General features: G+C 42.3%; 2 protein-coding genes across 4 annotated transcripts; both read right to left on the bottom strand.

The window, feature by feature from the left end:
- Positions 1–314: 314 nt before the first annotated feature.
- On the bottom strand, positions 315–16,234 carry NIPSNAP2 (nipsnap homolog 2). The gene is made up of 10 exons (XM_059486769.1): positions 16,119–16,234; positions 11,398–11,537; positions 10,530–10,575; positions 7,807–7,901; positions 5,895–5,965; positions 5,405–5,545; positions 4,986–5,017; positions 2,990–3,084; positions 2,130–2,213; positions 315–1,417 (listed from the first exon to the last, which is right to left on the bottom strand). Exons 1-10 carry the CDS (start codon positions 16,202–16,204, stop codon positions 1,353–1,355), a joined length of 855 nt encoding a protein of 284 aa, XP_059342752.1. The 5' UTR covers positions 16,205–16,234; the 3' UTR covers positions 315–1,352.
- Positions 16,235–18,814: 2,580 nt separating this feature from the next.
- On the bottom strand, positions 18,815–21,986 carry MRPS17 (mitochondrial ribosomal protein S17). Of its 3 annotated transcripts, none has more exons than XM_059487112.1 (3): positions 21,904–21,986; positions 20,538–20,684; positions 18,815–19,551 (listed from the first exon to the last, which is right to left on the bottom strand). In XM_059487112.1, the coding sequence occupies exons 2-3, from the start codon at positions 20,658–20,660 to the stop codon at positions 19,261–19,263; spliced, it is 414 nt and encodes a 137-aa protein (XP_059343095.1). In that variant the 5' UTR covers positions 20,661–20,684; positions 21,904–21,986; the 3' UTR covers positions 18,815–19,260. The 3 variants fall into 3 exon arrangements, with proteins under 3 accessions (XP_059343095.1, XP_059343098.1, XP_059343097.1); XM_059487115.1 differs by lacking the exon at positions 21,904–21,986 and adding an exon at positions 21,754–21,773; XM_059487114.1 differs by lacking the exon at positions 21,904–21,986 and adding an exon at positions 21,273–21,603.
- Between the last annotated feature and the right edge of the window lie 63 nt (positions 21,987–22,049).

Genomic DNA, 22,049 nt, shown 5'->3' with positions numbered 1-22,049 from the left:
GGGAAACTCAAGGGGAGGCACCAGTGCAAGTAGGAAAGAAACCACACCTGAAAAATGAAGAATCATTTGTGGAGAAAAATCAAAAGGAAAAGTGGTTTGTATTTATCTTCACAGAACACTCAGCAGAATGGGATGTGATGGAGAAATTGTAAATTCACTTTGGAGAAGGAGAGCAGAAAATGGGAAATGCTGTCCCCAATCCAGAGAAGTGATATTGGTTAATGAAGCTGAAATATTCTCAATTTTCCATACTAAACACTGCAAGAGGAGAAAAAACACAAGTGATGCAATACATAGGAGAATCCAGCAAAAAGTGAAAATTAAAAGGTTTTTATTGACTGATATGGTCTTCCTGAAAACTTCTTGAAATGTACAAACTGGACATTCAGAACTGATTTGTACATTCAGTATGTTACACTGATTCTTGGAGCCACTTGAGAGAGAGAGAGAGAATATTATTGTCACTTACAGGATGTTCACATCGTTGCAGACACCAAAAAGTGTGGATACATTCTAGCCTAAAAGTGAAACCAAAACAGAACTGGACACCATGGGACACAGAAATGCCAAGCTCAGCTTCACACACCAACCCAGCCCCCCTGTGAGGCTGAACCAGCTCTGCTTATTAAATTCAACCCCTTTTCCCAGAGTTTGGAGCTGTTTGGGGAGGGAAATGCTTTGGGGTGGGTTGATTCCCTGCAGGGTGTTCAGGCAGTGTCTGTGGGGGAAGTGTGGCTCACCCTGCCTGGGATCCATGCCAGGGGGAGGCTGCACACAGATGTGTGCTCAGAGACCCTGCAATGCCCCTTCTGTGCCCAGCCCATCCCCTGCCACACAGCACTGTCCCAAATTAATGACTGCCAGCCTGCTTGCAAATGGAGATTTGCTCATTTCAGGCCTGCTCCACCAGCCTGGGGTGATTTCACAGCAACCCCAGAGCTGCTGCTTTCACAACTTGAAATGAAATTCTCATTTCTCCAGAGCCTCTCATTTCACTGCCACGTTTGTTGTGGAGAGCTGCAGTCATTAAACGCTCACAGCAACGCTGCTCCTGAGCTCTGGGCACTGCCTGTGGAGCAGGAGATTTCAATTCCTGTAGGTCACACGTTCCCTGGGGACCTGGCCCACAGATCTGCACTTGTTTTCAATTCACCAACCTTTTAATCACAGTCTTGTTGTTGTTTTTTTTTTTCCCCCTAAGAGCAGAAGGTGGTGGGTTCTGAAGAAAAGAGGTCTCTTTTATAAGCTCAATACAGTACTTTTATATTTCAGACTATGATATACAGTGTATACCATAAATTAAGACAAATACTTGTCACTTCATCTATGTAGGCACAAGAAAATCAGTGACTTTACTGAAGTGGAGAAATCTTCAAGGGTATCATGATTCTGGACTCCATCTCCTGAATAAGGGGCACTGAAAAAAATGGAGAGAGGTTTGAATTTCACTGACAAAAGTTCAGCACATTCAGTAATCATCCCTCTAGCACGGTGGTTGTGGGAAAAAATGATTTTAATATCATCTCTCTGCTCATTTGAAGACAAATATTTCCATTTTTTCCACCAAAATGGAAGTGATCCTACATTTTTGTGGTGTAACTTCCTTTGAAATGTGCCCTGTGGAGCCCAAATCTGACATGCTTGGCACATTCTGGGAGTTCTGCTGTGACAGCTTTCTTTGATCTCAAAGATCTCCTGGCTCTTTGTTCCAAAGTCTAAATTCCCTTTTCCCAGCAATGCATTTAACAAGGCTCCTGTATTTCATTAAATATCAGAAGTAATCATTTAACATCAAGGTAAATTTCACTCCTGGCTCCTTAAATCTTTGGACAAGCATTTACATAAATCTGTTCTCTCACATTCCACAAAAATGCCGCTATAAAAATTCAGTATTAATGCAGCAATTTTTTAGCACTTGGGCAACTTTTCCATGTACAACCAGCTGCAAAATTCACTTTACAGCTCAGTGCAATGTCCCTCTGCTCCTTTACAGACTAAAAACTGACACAGAAACAAATTTCCCCCTGAGATACAAAACTTTTCCTGCCAGTGGGATGTGCTGAGGAGCTGAGAGGGTGGCACAAAGCCCAAAGTCTGCCCCCAGCATTCCAGAGAAGTTAATGGGTTACCTGTGTAATAAACCAGTTCATCCCAGCCAGGTTTATGCCACGCTGCATTCCTTATATCTTCCCTGGTTTGCAGGTCTTTGTAAGCTGGGAAAACAAGCAAAAAGTGATTCCTTTCCCTCCTGAACAGGAAGAGATTCCTTAAAAGAATTCCAAGGAGGAATTGGGAAAAGCAGGAAGGAAAAAAAATCAGGAGGAAAAGCTCAAAAAGGAGGAGCTGGGGAAGACAGAAAATACCTGGGCACAGGTAAGATAAAGCAGGGGCACAGCTCTACATGAGGGCTGCCAGATTGCTGAAATCTAAAATTCTGGATTGTTGGGATAAGGAAAAATACTGGAATTATTTCTAACAAATAATTGTTTTTCAAGTTGAACCAATCCTAAGGTGTTTATGAATATGAATGTACAGAGAGAGGCAAAACAGCTCCATGCAGGAGTGGAAATAAATGCCTGATTTTCCTTTCTGCAGGTGTGGTGAATGTGAGGTTTGAAATGAAACTGTAAAAAAACTGATTTCAGCATGAGCTGGGACAGCAGGGTCATGGCTGTGGGACTGAGAGCAAACACTGAGCTCCTAATGAGAAAGGGACAGCAGAAACTGGGGAAAAAACAGAATAAACAGGAAATATTCATTTCTTGCTTGGTGAAGAATAAATTTATCTACACAAAAAATATTTAAAAATCATCAAATTAAAAAAATTTTAAAAATGGGAAATTAAAAAAAAAAAAAATTAAACCCCAACTTTTAAGACATTTCCTTTGCCTTTTGTAAAACTATTTGTAAAAATTTTATAAAACTAAACTCCTGGGCAAAGTGATTGGGGTTGGCTGAGTGGGAGAAGAAAGCAGAAAGAGGAATTTACCCCAGAGGTGATGGACCATGTAGAGCTGTCCAATCTGGGAGAAAAATCCCCCAACTGCTTCGTTGTTGTCCTGTCTGAACCGAATGGCTCGGGCCCTGCAGAGGAGTAAAGAGAAAATGGGGAAAAATCAGGGAAAATGGGTAAAAACACGGAAAAATGGGAAAAAACCAGACTGGATGGGAAGCTGGAATGTTAAACTGATTTTGCTGTGCATTTCAGCAATTAAAAGTGAGAAAAAAGCTGCAGCATGCTCGTTTTCAGCACTAAGTAAAATTAAAATTGGAGGCTACATTTTCACTAAATTTTGTATTCATCATTGTTCAATCAAAGTCAGGATAAAGATAATTGTTGGGATATCAGGGAAAATGGGGGAAAACCATTGGAAAATGGGGAAAAAACATTGGAAAATAGGAAAAAAACAGACTTGAAGAGAAGCTGGAATGTTAAACTGCATTTGCTGCGCACTGCAGCATGCTCGTTTTCAGCACCAAGTAATTAAGATTTACCTCTGTGTCTTGTTAGGATGCATTAAAATTGGAGGCCACATTTCACTAAATTTTGTATTAATCATTTTTTCAACCAAAGTTAGGATAAAGATAATTGTTGGGACATCAGGAAATTGGGGAAAAACCATTGGAAAATGGGGAAAAAGCAGACTGGAAGGGAAGCTGCAATGTTAAATTGCATTTGCTGTGCATTTCAGCAATTAAAAGTGAGAGAAAAGCTGCAGCACGCTCGTTTTCAGCACTAAGTAAAATTAAAATTGGAGGCTACATTTTCACTAAATTTTGTATTCATCATCTTTCAACCAAAGTCAGGATAAAGATAATTTTTAGAACATCAGGTAAAATGGGGGAAAACCATTGGAAAATGGGGAAAAACCATTGGAAAATAGGAAAAACACAGACTTGAAGAGAAACTGGAATGTTAAACTACATCTGCTGTGCACTGCAGCATACTCAATTTCAGCACCAAATAATCAAGATTTATCTCTGTGTCTTTTTAGGATGCATTAAAATTGAAGGCTACATTTCACTAAATTTTGTCTTAATCATTTTTTCAACCAAATTCAGGATAAAGAGAATTGCTGGGACAGTTAAACCCAGCAGTTAACCTTTATAGTTAACCAGTTAACTTTTATAGAAGGTTTTATTACTAAATCTCAAAGTTTTAGTCATGTCAGCTTTGCCACATTAATTTTCCACAGATTTTGTGGTAGTGGAATACAACCTTTTATCCATGCAGATCTTTGCATAAATTAAGATAAATATTCCTCTTGTTTTATGTTATAAAACAGATTTTCTACCAGTAGAGATGTGCCTATTTTATTAAAAAAATTCTAAATTAAATTTTTTCAAATGATTGTAATTGAAAAAATTATATTAATGACAAGTCTGAAGATCTAAGTCCTCACTTTTGTCCAAATAATTGAAAATATTTCAAATTGTTTAACTATCAACCACTAGAACAGGGAATGTAAATTGAAATAAGCTTACACTGGTTAAAAATGTGAGTGTGAATTGAAATAAGCTTACACTGGTTATAAATAAGACAAACCCACAAGCATGAAATCAATAGAAAACTGTCTCAAATACTTCTAACCCATATATCAAAATACAAATGTGCTGCTCAGCACCTTATCAATAAATAACTTGACTTTGAAAGCTTAAAGAGCCAAGATTTCAGCTGGAAGTGCTTTGGGAAAGATGAACCAAGCTTCCCAGAAGTGCCACTCTTCCCAAGCAGCTTTCTGCTGAAATTCCAGGTTTTTGTAGCAAACTAAAAGGGTTTGGGGAAGCAAAGCCAAACCACAGAGGGTTGTTTGTGCACAAAATTGCTTTTTTTTTCCCTCAGAGGGTCACAGGACTGTCTGAGCAGGGCCCTGGACTGGGGTTTGGTGGCTTTGGTGCCACCCTGGCACCTCCTGTCCTGCTTTTTCCAACCAGGAGCATCCCAGGGCTGAAGGCAACACTTACCTTAATTAATTAACACTTACCAGTAATTGCCCCATTCAATCATTGTTCCAGGCTGCAGAAACAAAACCCACTGTTAAAACTAGAATTTAAAACAAAATATTATACAATTTTCACACCATTTCTGTATGGAAACCACCCTGTATTGACACAATCCCTTCCTGGGAGTGATAAGAATATTTAAATAATCTTTAATTGCTCTGTTTACCACTTCTTAGTCATCTCTGAAGCATCCCTCAAAGCAAGCACAGGGTTTCAGATCAGGATCTTGTTGGAGCCTGCCTTCACCTCAGACCCCACACTGAGAGCAGCCCTGACTCAGAAACCACCCCAGATAAAAATCAGATTTTTCAGATAAGCTCTGCTTGCCATAAAAACCTCCCAAAGGTTTTAGGACAGCACAAAACTTCAAAAAACAGAAAGAAATCAAATCTGGACTTACTCTGAGTTGGTAGGACCTCAGTTCATAAATATTAGGGCCATCTCTGGGAACAGGTTCATTCCAGAAGCTGAACTCCAGCAGGAGCTGGTTCTTACGGGACAGGAGCATGTTACCCCTCTCCTTCCGGAATTCTGTGAATTCCTAAAAAATAATGGGGCAAAATGGGGCAAATTCTGCAACAACAAACAGCAGGACACCACATCTGCCTTAAAATGTTTTTTTTTTTTTTAATGCTGTCAGGGTTGTGGGACAGTGAAATCCTGAAAGGAATCTGAATTCTCTCTGGTGAATCTGAGAATTCCAGAATTCCAAGGATTTATAGGGGAAATAATCAGGAATGAAACATTAATGTGACAATAAATCCTTTCTCCAAGAGCTTTCTGGGCTTGTACAGGAAGGGAGGAGACACTTTGGTATCTAAACCTGCATTTTTTAATTTGCTCTCCTTGTTCTTTGTTCTTTTCTGAGTAACAAAATCAGTATTTTTTACCTTATTTTGACGAAGTTTGCTCATGACCTCATTGAGAGCTGGGTAACCTCCCTCATATCTCCACAAATGAACTGAAACAGAGAAAATTTCACTTTTTTCAGGCATGTCCCAGACCAGTGGTAAATCTCATGGAAAAATCACACTATAGAATGTTCTTCACACTATAAAATGACACAAAAATAGAAACCAAGCAGCAGGTTTGAAAATAGATTTTCATTAATGAAAATCACATTGGATTATTTTAGGGATAATGGAATCATCTCCTTTTTGAAAGGGATTCTCTTGGAAAATTTTACAATTCACTCTGAGGGTAACAGAGGAATTTCTGAAAGGACTTTTTGTTGCCATGCTAGTAAGATGTGATGACTTGTCATGACTGTTATTGAAATTAAGATTCAGCTCAAGAGGATGACTTAGTTCCAAAAATTGCTTTGTACCAATTTCATCTAAGAGCAGCAGAGGGGCAGATTTTCAGTTCAGTAAACTACTCCAGCACACAAGCAAGACACTTTCTGTAGGACATGAAAAATGATGCAAATGTTATTTCTGAGCTCAACATGAATAAAAGCAGAAGAAAACCGAATATTTGCTGGGATTTCCCCTATAAAAACAATCCCAGTATCTATGGTTGTATCTAAATTTTTTTCAAAGCATTCCCTCTTTAATAAATCAGAATAAAGCCCTTTAATAAATCACAGAAAGATGTATTTACAAGCATTTAGTATAGAAAGGCAATAATTTCACCTCACAGAAAAATAAAACTTATTTCCTGCCCTCTGAAGCAGCTCTGTGAGTTTTCCACAGGCTGATGGAGAGCAGATTTCTCCTCCTGCTGCCTCACCCCCAGGGCAGATTTGATGGCTCCACCTGATATTAACCCAGCACTGATCACTAATAATTCATTATTATTGTTAATTATCTCATTATGTTGATATTTTCTCACTAGCCAGTGTAAACAATATGCTAACAATTCCAACCCCACAATCTGCTTTATTCCATAGCTGCAAGAACATTTCCAAGGCAGGCTGGGGATGCAGTGACAGACCCAGCCTGTGTTCATCTGTTCCAAAAGCAGCCACTGGGACTTGCCTGAGGAATTCCCATTTCAATTGTCCTCATTCCCCAACTCCCCTTCAACTTCCAGGGTTGCTCTCAGACATTGTTTGGTTCATCTGCTGTTAATTCCCTGCATTTGTTCAGTGTCAATACTGCAATATGCTGGCACTGCAGGGAGAATTGCTGTGTGCAGGAGTTGATTTTTTAATTAGGAAGCCCCAGCACTGAGCCTCTCACAGAACCTCTATGGGTTTGGATCTGTGGCTTCTCATTCCTTCCAATTCCCAGGGCATTTTTCAGGTTTTCTCTCTGCACTGGGCTCTTTGGAGTTACCTCTGTAGCAGCTCTTCAGCCATGTCTAGCTCCAGTTTGTTTTCATAGTTAGGCAGTATCCTTGTATGAACATGAACAGAAAGATTTTTATTTTCCCCCAGTAAAGTTTAATGTGAAGTTTACAATGCAGACGGGTTGGAATGATTTGAAATTTATTATTATCATACAGCCTGAAAGGCTGAGCAAAGCTTTTACAGTGCCCAAGGAGGGACAAACTCTGCCTTTGCAAGAGTCACCCATAAATATTCAGTGTATTTTACAAATATATCCCCAAAACATCTTCATTTTACCAACCATCACCACCTGGAAAACATGAAAACACACCAACAACGAGACAAAACTGAAGGGATTTTGAAGGGATGAATGCTCTGCTGTCCAACCAGCACAAAAAGCAAGCAGTGCACATTTATTTAAGACAGCTGAGGAGTGATGCACAAACCCCCTCAGTGCACACAGGGGAGATGATTTCAAAAGAAGAAAACCTGCCAAGCACACGGGTGTACATTGTACTTCTATCTCCTACCAGCCTGATCCTGCTCTCCGTACCACGTGTTCCAAGTCCCCACCAGAGCACAAGGGTAGTGTTTTTCTTCATGAATCTTTGGCAGCACCTCTTGACTTGAAAACAAGGAACACACAGACACTGGGTTGCATTGCCTTCAGGGAGGCCACACTTGATCAATGTATAACACAGCATCATGCTAGGAACATTCACAAGGTTTATTTTGCAGAGGGGAAAGCTGAAATAGCAAATTCTGTTATGCAGGGGGAAGGTGGCTGCACCCCCATGGAGAATTAAGGTGAGTGTTACCATTTTTGAGAAATTTATAACAAAGATCTATAACATTTCTATAATATATAACATTTACTGCATCTTTGGATGCAGTAAATGAAGTGTTTGTAAACAATTATGTCTATCTAAAAGGTTATCCAACATATCAGGAAAACAAGTATCAGGATATCTCAGTGACAACTCAGCCTCCATGGGTGATTTGTTTGAGGAAAAGCTTTTCTTTGCTTGAGGAAAAGCCTCCCTCAAGGCAGAAGAAGTCAGAAATATGAAAGCACACTCTTCTAAACCAGTTACAGCTGCTGAGCTGAATGAATAAAAATAATCTGATAAATTAAATAGTGGCTGTAGCTCACAGTATTGATTTTTGATTTCAGAAAGTGCTCCTACTTTGAGGCAACTCACCCTCTAATGAACAGTGGGACAATCTTAAAAATGCCTCCAACTCACAATTTCTGTCTGATTTTTCCCAGGATTCCTAACACTCTTTCAAACTTTAGCAGTGGCCCATATTAGCATGAGGAAATTAAGTTTTGCTGATTGCTGACTCAGTCAAGACAGCTTTCCCTGCACTGTGCCTTGATGAATAAGTCAATTAGTCTGGTTGAACTCTGCCTTTTTTCTATTTTTCCCTCAATAATTACCCTTCTTCCTCAGTTTGGCTCACAGGCAGAGTGTCTGCACAGTATCAAGGAATAAAAAGTAGGCTGGGCTGGGGTGGGAGTCATTAGGGATGAGTTTTCCTCTGGATTTTGCCACTGACTTTCCAGACAACCTTGAGCAAATCTCATTACCAATTTGTAGCTCGACATTTTCTCACTAGCCAGTGTAAATAATATGATAAAATGACTCTCCAAGGATATTCTCGAGGATAGTTCATTTTTTGCAAAGCAGAATGAGATCCTGGAAAGGCAGCTTTGAAGAGGAATGGGAAAATATTGCATAATTCTACCATATATTGTTGAAAATTAGAGAAAAAAATGCCCACAGAACATCTTTTAAAAAACCCTGTCTCTAATTTTTCAGCTCTTAAATCACAGTGATTCATGAAATAATCTTGTAATTGTCTTCATTACATTATTTATGAATACCTGATGATGATGATGACTAATCCTCATTTTGATATGATACAGAAGTAACCTGTTCTTTTCTTTCTTTCTTTAGGAAGAGGCAGGAGGGAAGTTCAGAGAGGCTTAATTTTATTTATTACTTTATTCAAGTTGTCTCCTTGCCTGAAATGCTTCAATTTGCTCAGGAAAGAATCAATCCAACCACAGATATTTCATCTGACTGCTGTCAGCAGTTTCTTTCTTTGCTGTTTGTCTCTTTCCTTGCAAAGAGAAATCTCTGCTCTCACTCAACATTCAGGCAGCTCATGAAATTCTGCAGAGAAGTGATTCCCTGGCTTGCATCATTGGACATGTTTATATTCAGCTTTTAAACAGCAAGCTGGCTGAATGCTAATTGTCCTTTAGTGTGTGTCTATTTTTTAAACAAAAAAAAAAGCTAAAAATACCTTGATTGAATGTTATTCTAGTGGCTTTTTATGCTTCTACAGCAGGGAGAACAGTTCTGGGTTATCCAGACTAACACAGAGGTGAGAGATGAGCTGAGGACATGAACTGGGAGCTGGGATTTCCTCCCCTCCCTGCAGCCCAGCTGCTGTGCTCACACCTCAAAGTTGGTTGCAGGAAGGTGTCATTATTGTCACTATTGTCATTGTGCTGAGAATGTTTGTATTGGCAGTGAGAAAAGCACTGCTGGCTGCCAGGCTCAGCCCCAAATTTAAACTCACAGTTCTTTCAGGGCTCCAGAGGGGGGATTGTGGAGGCAGAAAGGAGTAATAGTTCTGCAGTTTTATTCTTAAAGCAAAATGTCAGTAATTCCTAAAGCTGTAGCTGTTTGGGAAAGCTGTCTCAGTACTGCTCCCTCTGCAGGGAATCACCCCAAAGCACAAACCCCATCCAAGGGTTTCTGGAACTCCTTGAGCTCAGCAGCAGGATTTGTGCAGAGGGATAAAAATGAGCCGAGAGGAAATCAACCCCTGAGTTTCAACATCTGAGTTTAACATTGGTAAAGTTTTATTTAACACTGGTCTCTCTTTCCTTCCAGTGTGCACACAAACCCCAGCTGCAGAGGGAATGCCAAAACTCCACCCCTCCCTGCAGGGATCAGAACTTTAACATCACTCAGGGTAGGGGGGAGCTGCTCCAGGAAATGTCACCAGAGCTCTCAGGACAGGAATCACCCTCAACTACAGCTCAGGAAATGGCAATGCCAAGAGAGAGGTGGGGTGAACTGAGTGCAGGACATTTTGCTCTTTCATAGATTCCATTTAATACCAAATCCTAAAAAAGCAGATTTTTTGTCACCTCCCCTCTACATAATTCAAATATAACTATGATATCTGCCAAATCAACATGGCAAAAAGGTGAAAAGAGAACTCACACACTTACCAGAGCTTGTTGTAGGCCTCTAGACATTCAGGTTTGACATTGTGAACTGCAACAACAGCAAGAGAGCCATGAGACAGGCAGGGGCAGGGGGAGGAGAGGTGCTGTGAGCACAGAGCCATCACTCACTGCAGTTTGTACAGGCAGGGACAGGGACAGGAATGGGGCTGGGGGCACAGAGCCATCACTCACACTGTAGTTTGTACAGACAGGGACAGGGACAGGACTGATAGGGACAGGGACAGGAACAGGGTGCAGTGCACTGAACCATCACTCACACTGCAGTTTGTACAGACAGGGACAGGAGCACAGAGCCATCACTCACAGGAGTGATAGGGACAGGGACAGGATGCAGTGCACTGAGGCATCACTCACACTGCAGTTTGTGCAGACAGGGACAGGGACAGGAATGGGGCTGGGGGCACAGAGGCATCACTCACACTGCAGTTTGTACAGACAGGGACAGGAGCACAGAACCATCACTCACACTGCAGTTTGTACAGACAGGGACAGGGACAGGAGTGATAGGGACAGGGACAAGGTGCAGTGCACAGAGCCATCACTCACACTGCAGCTTGTGCAGGGAGGGATAGGGACAGGAGTGATAGGGACAGGGACAGGGTGCAGTGCACAGAGCCATCACTCACACTGCAGTTTGTGCAGACAGGGAGACAGGGACAGGAGCACAGAGGCATCACTCACACTGCAGTTTGTACAGGCAGGGACAGGGACAGGAGCACAGAGGCATCACTCACACTGCAGTTTGTGCATCAGGGACAGGGACAGGGACAGGAGCACAGAGGCATCACTCACACTGCAGTTTGTGCATCAGGGACAGGGACAGGGACAGGAGCACAGAGGCATCACTCACACTGCAGTTTGTACAGGCTGCTGGTCTCTCTTTTGGCCAGGAGGTTGGAGTGGGCATCTTTCCTGGGGTCCACCTTGCGCACAAAGAGGGATTTCAGCCAGCTGTCCTCACGGGCACTGCGGGCTGAGGAGCCCAGACCCCTGCAGGGAACAAGCACAGCCCTGAGCAGCAGGCAGGGAATCCAGGTCACTGCATGGGAATGAGCACAGCACAACCAGAACCTGTGATGGCACAAGGGACACTCACACACTGCTGAAACCTCCCTGCCAGGCTCTACCAGCAAGGCAAAGGTGGCTCATCCACACTGAGATTGATAATTTCACTATATTATATTATATTATATTATATTATATTATATTATATTATATTATATTATATTATATTATATTATATTATATTATATTATATTATATTATATTATATTATATTATATTATATTATATTATATTATTATCATCATATAAAATTAATATATTACATATGACAATATAATAAAATATAATTATAGAATTTATTATAATTATAATTATCAATATTTTATCATAATATAATCAATTAATACAATAATGTATTAATTATATCACAGTAATATAATAAATATAATATAATATAATATAATATAATATAATATAATATAATATAATATAATATAATATAATGTAATGTAATGTAATGTAATATAATATAATATAATATAATATAATATAATATAATATAATATAATATAATATAATATATTTAGACATAATTATATTATTTCACTAGACATTAGAGATTACCATTTCACCGAGATTATCATCCCATAGTTATCCACTGTGGGATTATGCTCTTTTTTGACCCAGAGATGTTTTAAACCTTTTTTTAAATTTTCTGTCTCATGTGAAGGGTGAGACAGATATTATAACATGATGTTATAATTAACTATATTAAATGTATAATTAATATATTATAATATTATGCTATAATATGTTATAATTCACACTACCACAATCAGAAGCTAAATATTTTTAATCACAATACATTATAAGCTTAATTACATTATAATTATAATTACATATAAGTATTATAAAATTATTATTACATTAAAAATTGCTTGGCCTATCAGCTTTAGCCACACAATGCTGTAAATGCCTTAAAGCCAATAATCTAAAATTACCTCTCATGGGTGCCACTACAGTGCATCTTTTATAGTTCTATTCCTCCAAAGTATCCAGTCTGATTTGCAAGGCCATCCTTTAAAACTTGTTTCTAGTTCCATTTCTCTCTCAACAGTGTCTCTTCTGTTTTATGGCATTTCTAAGTCAGCATTTCTTATCTCAAGGTTTGCACAAAGATGCACTCACTGTGTGAGCCTTTTGCCAGGCTCTGAGAACTCTCTACAAATCCATTTCCCACATTTCCCCCTCTCTCTTGATAAGAAAAAAACTTTTTGGATGGCTTTGTTCATCGTTTGCTGTGTGGTGTACACAAGGTATTAACATTGCACTGTAACAATTAATGTATATAAAATATTCTGTGAAACTTTAAAAATTCTCTACAAATCCATTCCCAAAATGCACATTATCCATGGTTATTCCCTGTGTAATGTCTGTTTCTGCTGCTATTTCTCCTCTTTTTAACCCACTGTCTTTGCCCAGGGCTGGGTCTGGCCTGGTGTAAACAGTCAGGAGTGAAAAAGAGCAAAAAAGGTGCAGAAGGAAAAGTGCAGAGTGTAAAAGGGAAAGGAACTGCCATATGTTCCTGTGCTGCTCAAAGACAGCTCTACAAAAGGGGAAGGGAAATGTCTTTCAAGAGGAAAAACAGCATGAAAGGCTAATTTGGGGAAAAGATGAGTGGTAGGAAACAACCAGCCAGGAAATATTTCAATTCCAGATTCCAGCAACATTTAGGGACACAGAGCCAGGCTCTCTGCACAACATCCACGTTTCCTTGCCTCAAAACACAAAATTTTCACTCTCTTTTCTTATCTAATCTTTATTCAGCTTCTCCAAGTACACTTTCAGAATAGTGTCACCTCCTTTACATCAGAGCACATAGACCAAGAGATAATTTTGCTGTTTAAAGTGATGTGTTAAAGGAATTATTCCTCTTTTCCAGATGAGCAGGACAAGGGATCTGATGCATTTCACTGATCCTCTACAATGTCTGAGAAGCTCAAATGGTTTTGCTTCTTTCTCTTCCTTCCATTTGCCTTATTTTGACAGACTTATAGTAGCCACAGTGAAGAAAATTAATTCTGTCACAAGTTTCTCCTGAAATACTAAAATATTAAATGTGGTATATGTTTACAACATATATTTACTTCTAAGCTGGAAATTTCAGCCTTTTCCTATCTCAGATGTCAACTTTTCACCCTTAATTACTGATTTGGGAATCCAGAAGACAGCTGGACCTCCAGCCCAAAGCTTTCTACCAGGAAAAATAAAAAAAAAGGAAATAAAATCTCAATTTCCTTTGGGAAAACATCCCCCTGGACACACCTGTGTTACACAGAACCATTTTTTTACAACAATCCACCTTTTAATCCCAGTGTCAGAAAAGAACATAATGACCTGGTTCTGCCCATGAGAGCAGGATGGAGGAGAGGGAAAGTATTTCACAGCAGAGAAACAACAAGCACAGCTGAGATGACCTTCAGCAGGAAGAAATAATGTCTAAATCTTGGTGTGTTTATTGAAAATGGTGCCTCCCTTGCTCTGGGCACACACACACAGACATGTGGCTGTGCTGGAAGCCAAGCAGATATTCCTGAGGGCAGGCATTTGAAGGGCATTCCATGATAAGGCTGCTGCTGGAGTGGAGCTTTCCCTGAGCACAGGGGTGAATCTCATCTCAGAAATTCAAGAAATTCAATTTTGTTTTAAAAAGCTCTCTCAAGTGAAGCCCTCACTGGCTCCAGGAGGCTGAAGTCAAGCCCACTCCTGCAATACTCATATCTGTAAATTCTCATTTTTAACCATTCCTTCCCCTTTATTAAACAAAGTTAGCAAAGTAATATTTAGAAAACTCATCCACAAGGATCATTGTTTGCAGCAAACTTTGAAGAGAAATAATCCTGATGCTTTTTTGTGAACTTCAGCAGCAGCAGGAATAAACTGGAGCTACAGGGATAAAAAAGCAAATTTCTCTGCTATTAGGAGAATCTCATGATTTGAATGTTCAACTGCACCTAAAACTGGAGATACGGTTAATTTTCAAAACAATGTCATGAATAATATTTTACTTTTATGGAAAATCTTCTCCCCAGCAGCTGTAAAGCTCCTCATGAGCACTGATTAACAAATCACAACTAAATATACACCTCACACAGAACTAAGATAACAGGCTGAGTTTATTAAAGCAGATGCTCACTGCACCCAAACTGAGATTCAAGGGCCTGATTTTTAATCAATATCCTAAAATATCACTGAACCAAGAAGCCCTGGACTGATCATTGGTTCAGTTTTTTGGGCAATCTGTACCCAAAATTAGCTCTGGAGGAACAGGAACTGAATTTAGGTCTTCCAACAGCTGTGAGCATCAGCTTGTCTTTGGCAGCAAGTTCTCAAGCTGCAAATATTAACTGTGGGCTTTGCTTTCTTGCTGCAAAGGTTGGGCTCTGAACACAGAGGCTAACACTGAATAACTTGATTAGATTAAATTAAGAATGTAAGGGAAATCACTTCTTTACACTTAGCTCCTGCTTTAGCACAAAATATAACCAGGGTGGGACACACCAGGTCAATACTTAGATTTTGCACAAATCCAAATCTGCCTGGAAGAGTAAGAAAAACAACTTGTCTATCTTTGACAGTTTTTAATCTGTGGTCTAAACAAAGTTTATTCGAAACTAAAATAACTCCAAAACAGGCAGGTAAAATTTCAAAACACATTCCCTGAACAGCTGCTTGCAGGGATGCTTTTAGTTTTGCCTTTTCTGAGGTTGAAGCAGCAGCTTTCCCTGTTTAAAGAAAGGGAGGAAAAACTGTGTAGAGCCATCGCAGCTTGGGAATTCCCGTGTTTCCATCACCCTGTGCCTGCTTCCTCCACTTTGTGTGTGTCACCCCTGCACACAGAAATGCCAATCTTTACACCCCAAAACTCGCGGGATGCGCCTCTCTGTGTGCCCTGGTACCGGGGTGCAGATCCCAGCTCCCTGGGGACGTGGAAACCCCAGCCGCGAGTCCCAAGGGGATCCTACGAGTGGCAGGAAGATGTCGGGATGTGCAGCCAGGCAGCCCAGCCCCGGGGGAACGCAGATTTCGGGCTGTGCACCCTGTTGCTCGGAGGAGTTGGGATCGCGGAGGGCCAGCGAGCATCCAGGTAGTGAAACGCCGGCAATTCACGTGTGGAGGGCGGCCCGAGAGCCGCGGGGTGCCCGGTTCCGTGTGTGCCATGCGGGGGTGTCCATGCAGGGCTGAGGCGGCGGTGCAGGAACGGCTCTCGCTGCCCCCCGAGCCCGGGCACCGGCCCGGCCACAGCCACACTCCCAGCCAGGGGCGGGCTGGGAGGAGGGAAGGAAGGGGCCGGCCTTGCGGCCCGTGACCTTGAGGGACACCCCGGCGCCTCCTCGCACTCCCCGCCCCAGGCCCGGCCGCTGCCCCGCCAGCGGGGCGCCATTTCCAGCCTGGCAAGGGGACGCTCTGCGCGGCGGGGCTCCGGGTGGCTCGGGCGGCGCCGGCTCCGCGTGCGGCTTCCCCCGGGCGGCCCCGTCCCGCCCGCCTCGCCCCCTCAGGGCTCACCTGAGGGTCAGCCCGGCGCCGGGCTGCAGGCGCGGCACGGCGGGCGCTCCCGCCAGGCTCCCCCGCAGCAGCACTCGCGCCGCCATCTTGCTCCCGCCGCCTCCCTCCTGGGCCGGGGGCTGCGGCCACGCCCCCTGGCGGGCAGCGCCGCCTGCGCATGCGCGGCCCTGCCGGCCCCGGGACCCCCTCACGGGCCCTCAGCCCCCCAGGGCTCGGTTTCGGGGGGACGAAGTTGGGTTTAGGGGGACCCTGCTCAGCTTTGGGGACCGCTACTCAGATATAGGCGACCTAGCTCTAGTTTTGGGGTCCCCCAGTATAGGTTTTGGCGAACCAAGTGGGTTTTGGGGGACCGCTACTCAGATATAGGGGACCGAGCTCTAGTTTTGGGGTCCGAAGTCGGGTTTAGGGGGACCCTGCTCAGCTTTGGGGACAGCTACTCAGATATAGGGGACCTAGCTCTAGTTCTGGGGTTCCCTAGCCTCGGTTTGGGGGGACCAAGTCGGGTTTAGGAGGACCCTGCCCTGGTTTAGGAACACCTAGTCAGACATAGAGGAACCCCAGCCCCAGTTTGGGAAAACTCTGTCAAATTTAGCCTGGTTTGGGGGGTCTAGCTGCATTTGGGGGGACCCCAGCCACAGTTTTGGAGGATCTGCTGGTTTAGGGGTACCCAAGCCCCGGTTTTGTGAAGGACCCACTTGGATTTAGTGAGATCCCCAAGCCCTGGTTTTTAGAGACTGCAGCCCCAGTTTGGGGGGACCTTGAGCCCAGTTTGGGGCCCTCCAGTCAGATTTAGGGGGATCATAGCCCCAGTTTTGGGAATCCCAGCCCTGGTTTTAGGGGACCCAGCTGAATTTAGGGACCCCCAGCCCCAGGTTGTTGCTCTCCTGGTACATTTTTCACTCGCTGGCAGCAGAAGGGTTTCCTCACGCTGCTCTGCTGTACTCAGAGAAATTTTGGCTGAGGAGGAGGTGTGTGCTGGCATCGAATCCTTAAATCACTTCAAATTGAGGATAAAGTGATAATTAGGGTAATAATTAAAGGGCAGTTCTAAAAGCAACAAGCCAATAAACACAGAAAGCAGTCAGTGACTAATCCTTATCATTCCACATAACACCTATAATGATTCTATCTTGACCCTATAAACTTTCCCTTCCCATTTTATGATTTTTCTATCAGCACTCTCAGACTAATGCAGAAGATAACACATATGATGTGCTTTAACATCACAAAAGCCCAATCTTCGTACTTTAAAACAATTTAACCTGCAATTGCCATCACTCTATTAAATAACACAGTCTGATATGTAATTTGGTTTTAGTCACATTTTGATCTGACAGTGTGACAAGTTCTTGAGCAACCCTCCCAGAGCCTACACTGGAAAAATTATAACCTTCTGTGATGAATCAATCATATAGAAAAAAAATGGCATTTTCACTGCTACTCACGGGGAATTACAAGAAAAGAAAATATTCACTCCCCTAATTAGATGTAGATACAATCTTTTAAGCAAACAGGAAATCTTTTCTATTTTTTATAATTATGTAGCATTAGAATATTTATATCCCATATATTAAGGGTCAAGTTCTGCTTGGATACAATTTGAGAGCATTTCCTACAGCCAAAGGCCAAACTCTACCCTGTATCCAAGTTCTCCCAATCTCTGCTTGGATGAAGTTTCACATTTTGCATTCACCTGGGCAGGGATCAGAGCTCAGGTTTTTTCTTTCCTTTGATCAGCCAGCTCCAGTTCCTGAGGAATTTACATAAACCCAAACCTCTGCCACAAACAACAAGAAAAAACCCTACAGCCACATGTTTAAGGCACTTCCTTCAGAGTGCCCACAAAATTTTACACAGAGACATTTCAGTGAAAATTTCTTGACATCCACATGAACATTCAAAGAGCAGCATTTTTTGCTTTGAAGCACTAAAGGAGCTTCAAGTTTTGAATTTTTGCTGTCCCAAATAATTAGCTGAGTTCAGTCATGCTTTTTAGGCAGCCAGAACTGATTTTGTGCACAAAGTTAAAGGGCAAATGATCTTTAATACTGTGACAACAGCAGAAAACACAACTGGAAGCTACTCAGTTGCTTAAAATAAGATCTTTTGGGTCAGAGGAGAAGATTTTAGGTCTGACACACCTTGTTTTGCTTCTGATCCTAAAGACCAACAGACATTTTCTTCGGCAAGGATTTCTCACAGCTCTCCTATGCCACTGTCCCCTCCCACATGTACAAATTTTGAGGCAGGTGTCCTTTTAGATCCAAAGTCAGAAACTTGAGGCTGCTGCAACAGCTGCAGGCTCTCAGCTTGCTTCATGCCCTGGAGGAGAGGACATGAGATCCCCAGAGCTGAACCAGGATAAAATCATCTTTCATCACTAACTGCTCTGGCCTTTAGCTCCACATGCAGCAAACCAGCCCCTCTAGCTCCCCCAAATGAGTTATTTTAATTAGCTTTTCTGATGACAATAAATCTAATCACTTTTAGGATTTGTATTCTCATCAGCTCAAAGAGATCCAGCTCTGCCAGAATGAAATCCTGTCTTTGGACAGGGACAGAGCCACCCTCACTCAGCTGCCCAAAGCTTTGATTCTCACCTCTCTGCCACTATAAGGCAAAGTTCTGTGTTTTTGTTAGAGTTTGGAAGGCAGAAGGCACTGGAAGAGGAAATAAGGACACAAGCATGCAGCTGGTTTTAAAATTCTACACTTCCTTTCAAAAGCTTTAATAGCATCATCTCCAGTAACCCTACAAACCACAAAAGACTGCCTGAAATACAGAACAACCAAATAATATAATGATATCATGACCCTCCCACCAAAATGAAACATCACACAGCTGCAGTCTTGTCTGAACACAGAGAGGTCATTCCAGGAGGACAGCTGGGAACTGTCACTGGGGCAAAACTACAGGCAACAAAATGAAGTGTGAACACTAAACTTGCATTTTTCTCTGCATTTTCATTCAAAGCTCCAGGTGCCCATCAATCTGCAACATCTCTTTGCAAAAGCAACTACATTTACTATTTATTTTGACTACAAATTTCACTGAAACATTAAACATATCACAGCAGGGCCTCAAACATCCCTGACAGAGAGACACAAAAGCTGGAAGCCCTCTGCTTAAAATACTTCCCCCACTATTTGTCTGTTGAACAAACTTTAAGTTCCTGAAGTTTCTCACTTAGATAGGTGGTATCTGCCTCGGTGAGATTTTCTGAATCTGACAGGTTTTCCAGGAATCTGGTTCCTGCACAGGGCTTTCCTGTGATGGGATCTATGACATTGCCAACCTTGAACACAATTTCAGCCAGTTCGTGTTTCACGTGTTTGCTCCTTCTCTCAGGCAGAGCTTTCAGAAGAACAATGTCTCCAACAACACACTGCTGCAGTGGGTCATGGGCAAAATAGGTTTTTCTTTTGTTAAAGAACTGTAAAAAGAACAAAAAGAAAAAAGAAAAGAAACCTTGGTATTGTATTTCAAATTATGCAATGGGTAAATATATAATTATTATCAAATAAATTTCTCTGAAGTTTTATGTATGTTTTAAAGTGAGATTCAGTTTGGATCATGAGGAGAAAAGCAACTGTGCACTCTACAGGTTCTCCACAGACAGCACAGCACTGCCCTTCCCAATCTCTTGCCAGGATTGCCAACTGAGCCTGGAGGAAAGGAGATGGGGAAGAGAAAGCTCTGAAATCTGCATTTTGATGTTTTTTTTATGTGAGAGAGTTTTCCTGCTGAAATAATTTTTTTCACATAAAGTATTTTTTTTCTTATTAGAATGGCAGAATTCAGAATCCTTTACGAAATAAATTAGGTTAAGAAATAAATAAAGGTTCTTCTACTGGATAAAATATTGGAATGGGTTCCACAAGACCCATTTTCCAATAATGACACTATCCTTAACCTTTTGGTCACCAAAAGCAATTTATTCTACCTCTATGTACCACTGTTTCCCTATTTAAAATGGAGAAAATTCAATTTTTAACCTTCTTGTTTGAAGAGCATCCATAAGGGATAAATCCAAGATCACAGTAATGCTACAATTACACATACAGAAAAAAACAGCTATAAAATTTATTGTATAAGTGACTAATAAACTGTCAAGTCTCCAAAGCATGCTCCACATCGACAAGAAAAATTCAATCTAAGCGTGAAACAACAAAAGCTTACCTTCCCAAAAAGATCAAATGAAGTGCATTAACAAGGCACTTCAAAGAAATACATTTAGCAGGTAATTTGTAAGTCCTCACCACTCACTGCTTTTCATCCTCTGCAGTCATCCCCACAGCCAGATCCTTGAGGAGTTTGATTTGTAAAGAGTCATCAAAACTTTTAAGAGTTGAATCAGCAGAACATTTCTGCACAAAATACAAAACTCAGCAGGCAGGAGAGGTTGTTCACTGGTGTTACCTTTAGCAAGTAGGGATCCAGCACGAGCCTGGTCACTCTCACTTTGGCAGTTTTCTGCATTTTGGTCCCAATTACTTTCCCCACTATCCATTTTGCATGGACAGCTCCACGTGGGACAGACATTGTGCAGTTATGGTCATGCAGTGCCTGGCAGCAAGGAGAGCAGATGTGTTATTGCAACAAAGTAAAAAACATAAATGCTTTATGATCTATACCAAAAATTTCCTTATTTTGGAGTGACAGTTTCATTAGGTCATTTTGTAGGAAGAACAGCTCAAAACTCCATTTATTACTGCAATTTTGACAATACAGAAAGGATGTCACTATGTCCTTGCTATCAGTAAAAGTCCCTTCAGGACAGCAGCAAAACTGGACAGAACAGCACAAGGAGGAGACCTTACCCCACAAAAAACAAATCATCCCAATTGTCACAAACACAACAGAGAAAAATGTAGCTGTGGAAATTATTCATTTAATAATGAATTACACAAGCTCCAGCAGCTGTTTGGGCTGGAAACCTGTTCATCAGGACAGAGTGCACCAAACAAGGGAGCAGCCTACAGCTTTTGTTCAAAGCCATTTGCTTCTGTGCCTCTCATTATCAGCAGAGCTGATGGAACCTAAGGAAGGTAATGAGCTTCCCAAGCCATAAATGACACATCAAAGAGCTGTCTGATCCATACTACATGTGTTTGCTTTTGAGCTCTTTCCTGCAAGTAAATTCTATTCCATTACCTTATTTGGTTTAATTAGGGAGAGCTTTCTGTACCGCTCTTGCAAGAATCAGGGGAAAAGCCACCAGAAGCCTTGAATCAATATTAAAACTAATGGAGATTAATGACCATTTTCTCTCCCACTCAGATTGGTTAAGCACAACCAACACCTGTGAACTCTCCATGCCCCCCAATTTGTGAGACACTCGCTTTGATGTCCCAACACATCAAAAGCAGAGTTTAGAGACACAGAGAGAGGATGAAACATTTCAGAAAACACTCGGGGGCTGCTTTTCCCACGCCGGGCTCAGCTGTGGGCGCTCAGGGCTGCAAGGAATCAGCATGGGGGGCCCTTCTGCACCCCACGGCTAAACACCCCACGCAGCCAGGCGTGTACAGCACTGGTAATACCCACGGAGCACCATAAGGCAGGGAAAAAAGAAGAAATTGAAGAGAAGGAGCCCTGAGCCCCCCCCACGGCATCTCCCCGCAGCGCTCCGCACCAGGCCCTGCCCCGGCCCCTCCGTGCCAGCAGGGCCGCGCAGGCAGCGGAGCTCAGCCGGGCGGGTCACACAGCACCCAGAGCGCAGTTACGGCACGGGGGGAACCCGCAGAAGCGAGCCCAAGCCCCGGGCAGCCCCGTCCCCTCTCACCGCCGCTGCCGCCGCCGCGCCTCGGGGGCCTTAAAGAGACGGGCCCGGAACGGGCGGCGCCGAGCACGGAAGCGCCGCGCGGCGGGAAGGGGCGGGGCCTCAGGGGGCGGGGCCTCAGGGGGCGGGGCTTACCGGGGGTATTTAAA

The sequence above is a fragment of the Ammospiza nelsoni genome, chromosome 21, assembly GCF_027579445.1.
Source record: "Ammospiza nelsoni isolate bAmmNel1 chromosome 21, bAmmNel1.pri, whole genome shotgun sequence".
In the NCBI taxonomy this organism is placed as follows: Eukaryota; Metazoa; Chordata; class Aves; order Passeriformes; family Passerellidae; genus Ammospiza; species Ammospiza nelsoni.
The sequence above is the reverse complement of the archived record's forward strand: the minus strand, read 5'-3'. Positions and strand labels throughout refer to the sequence as shown.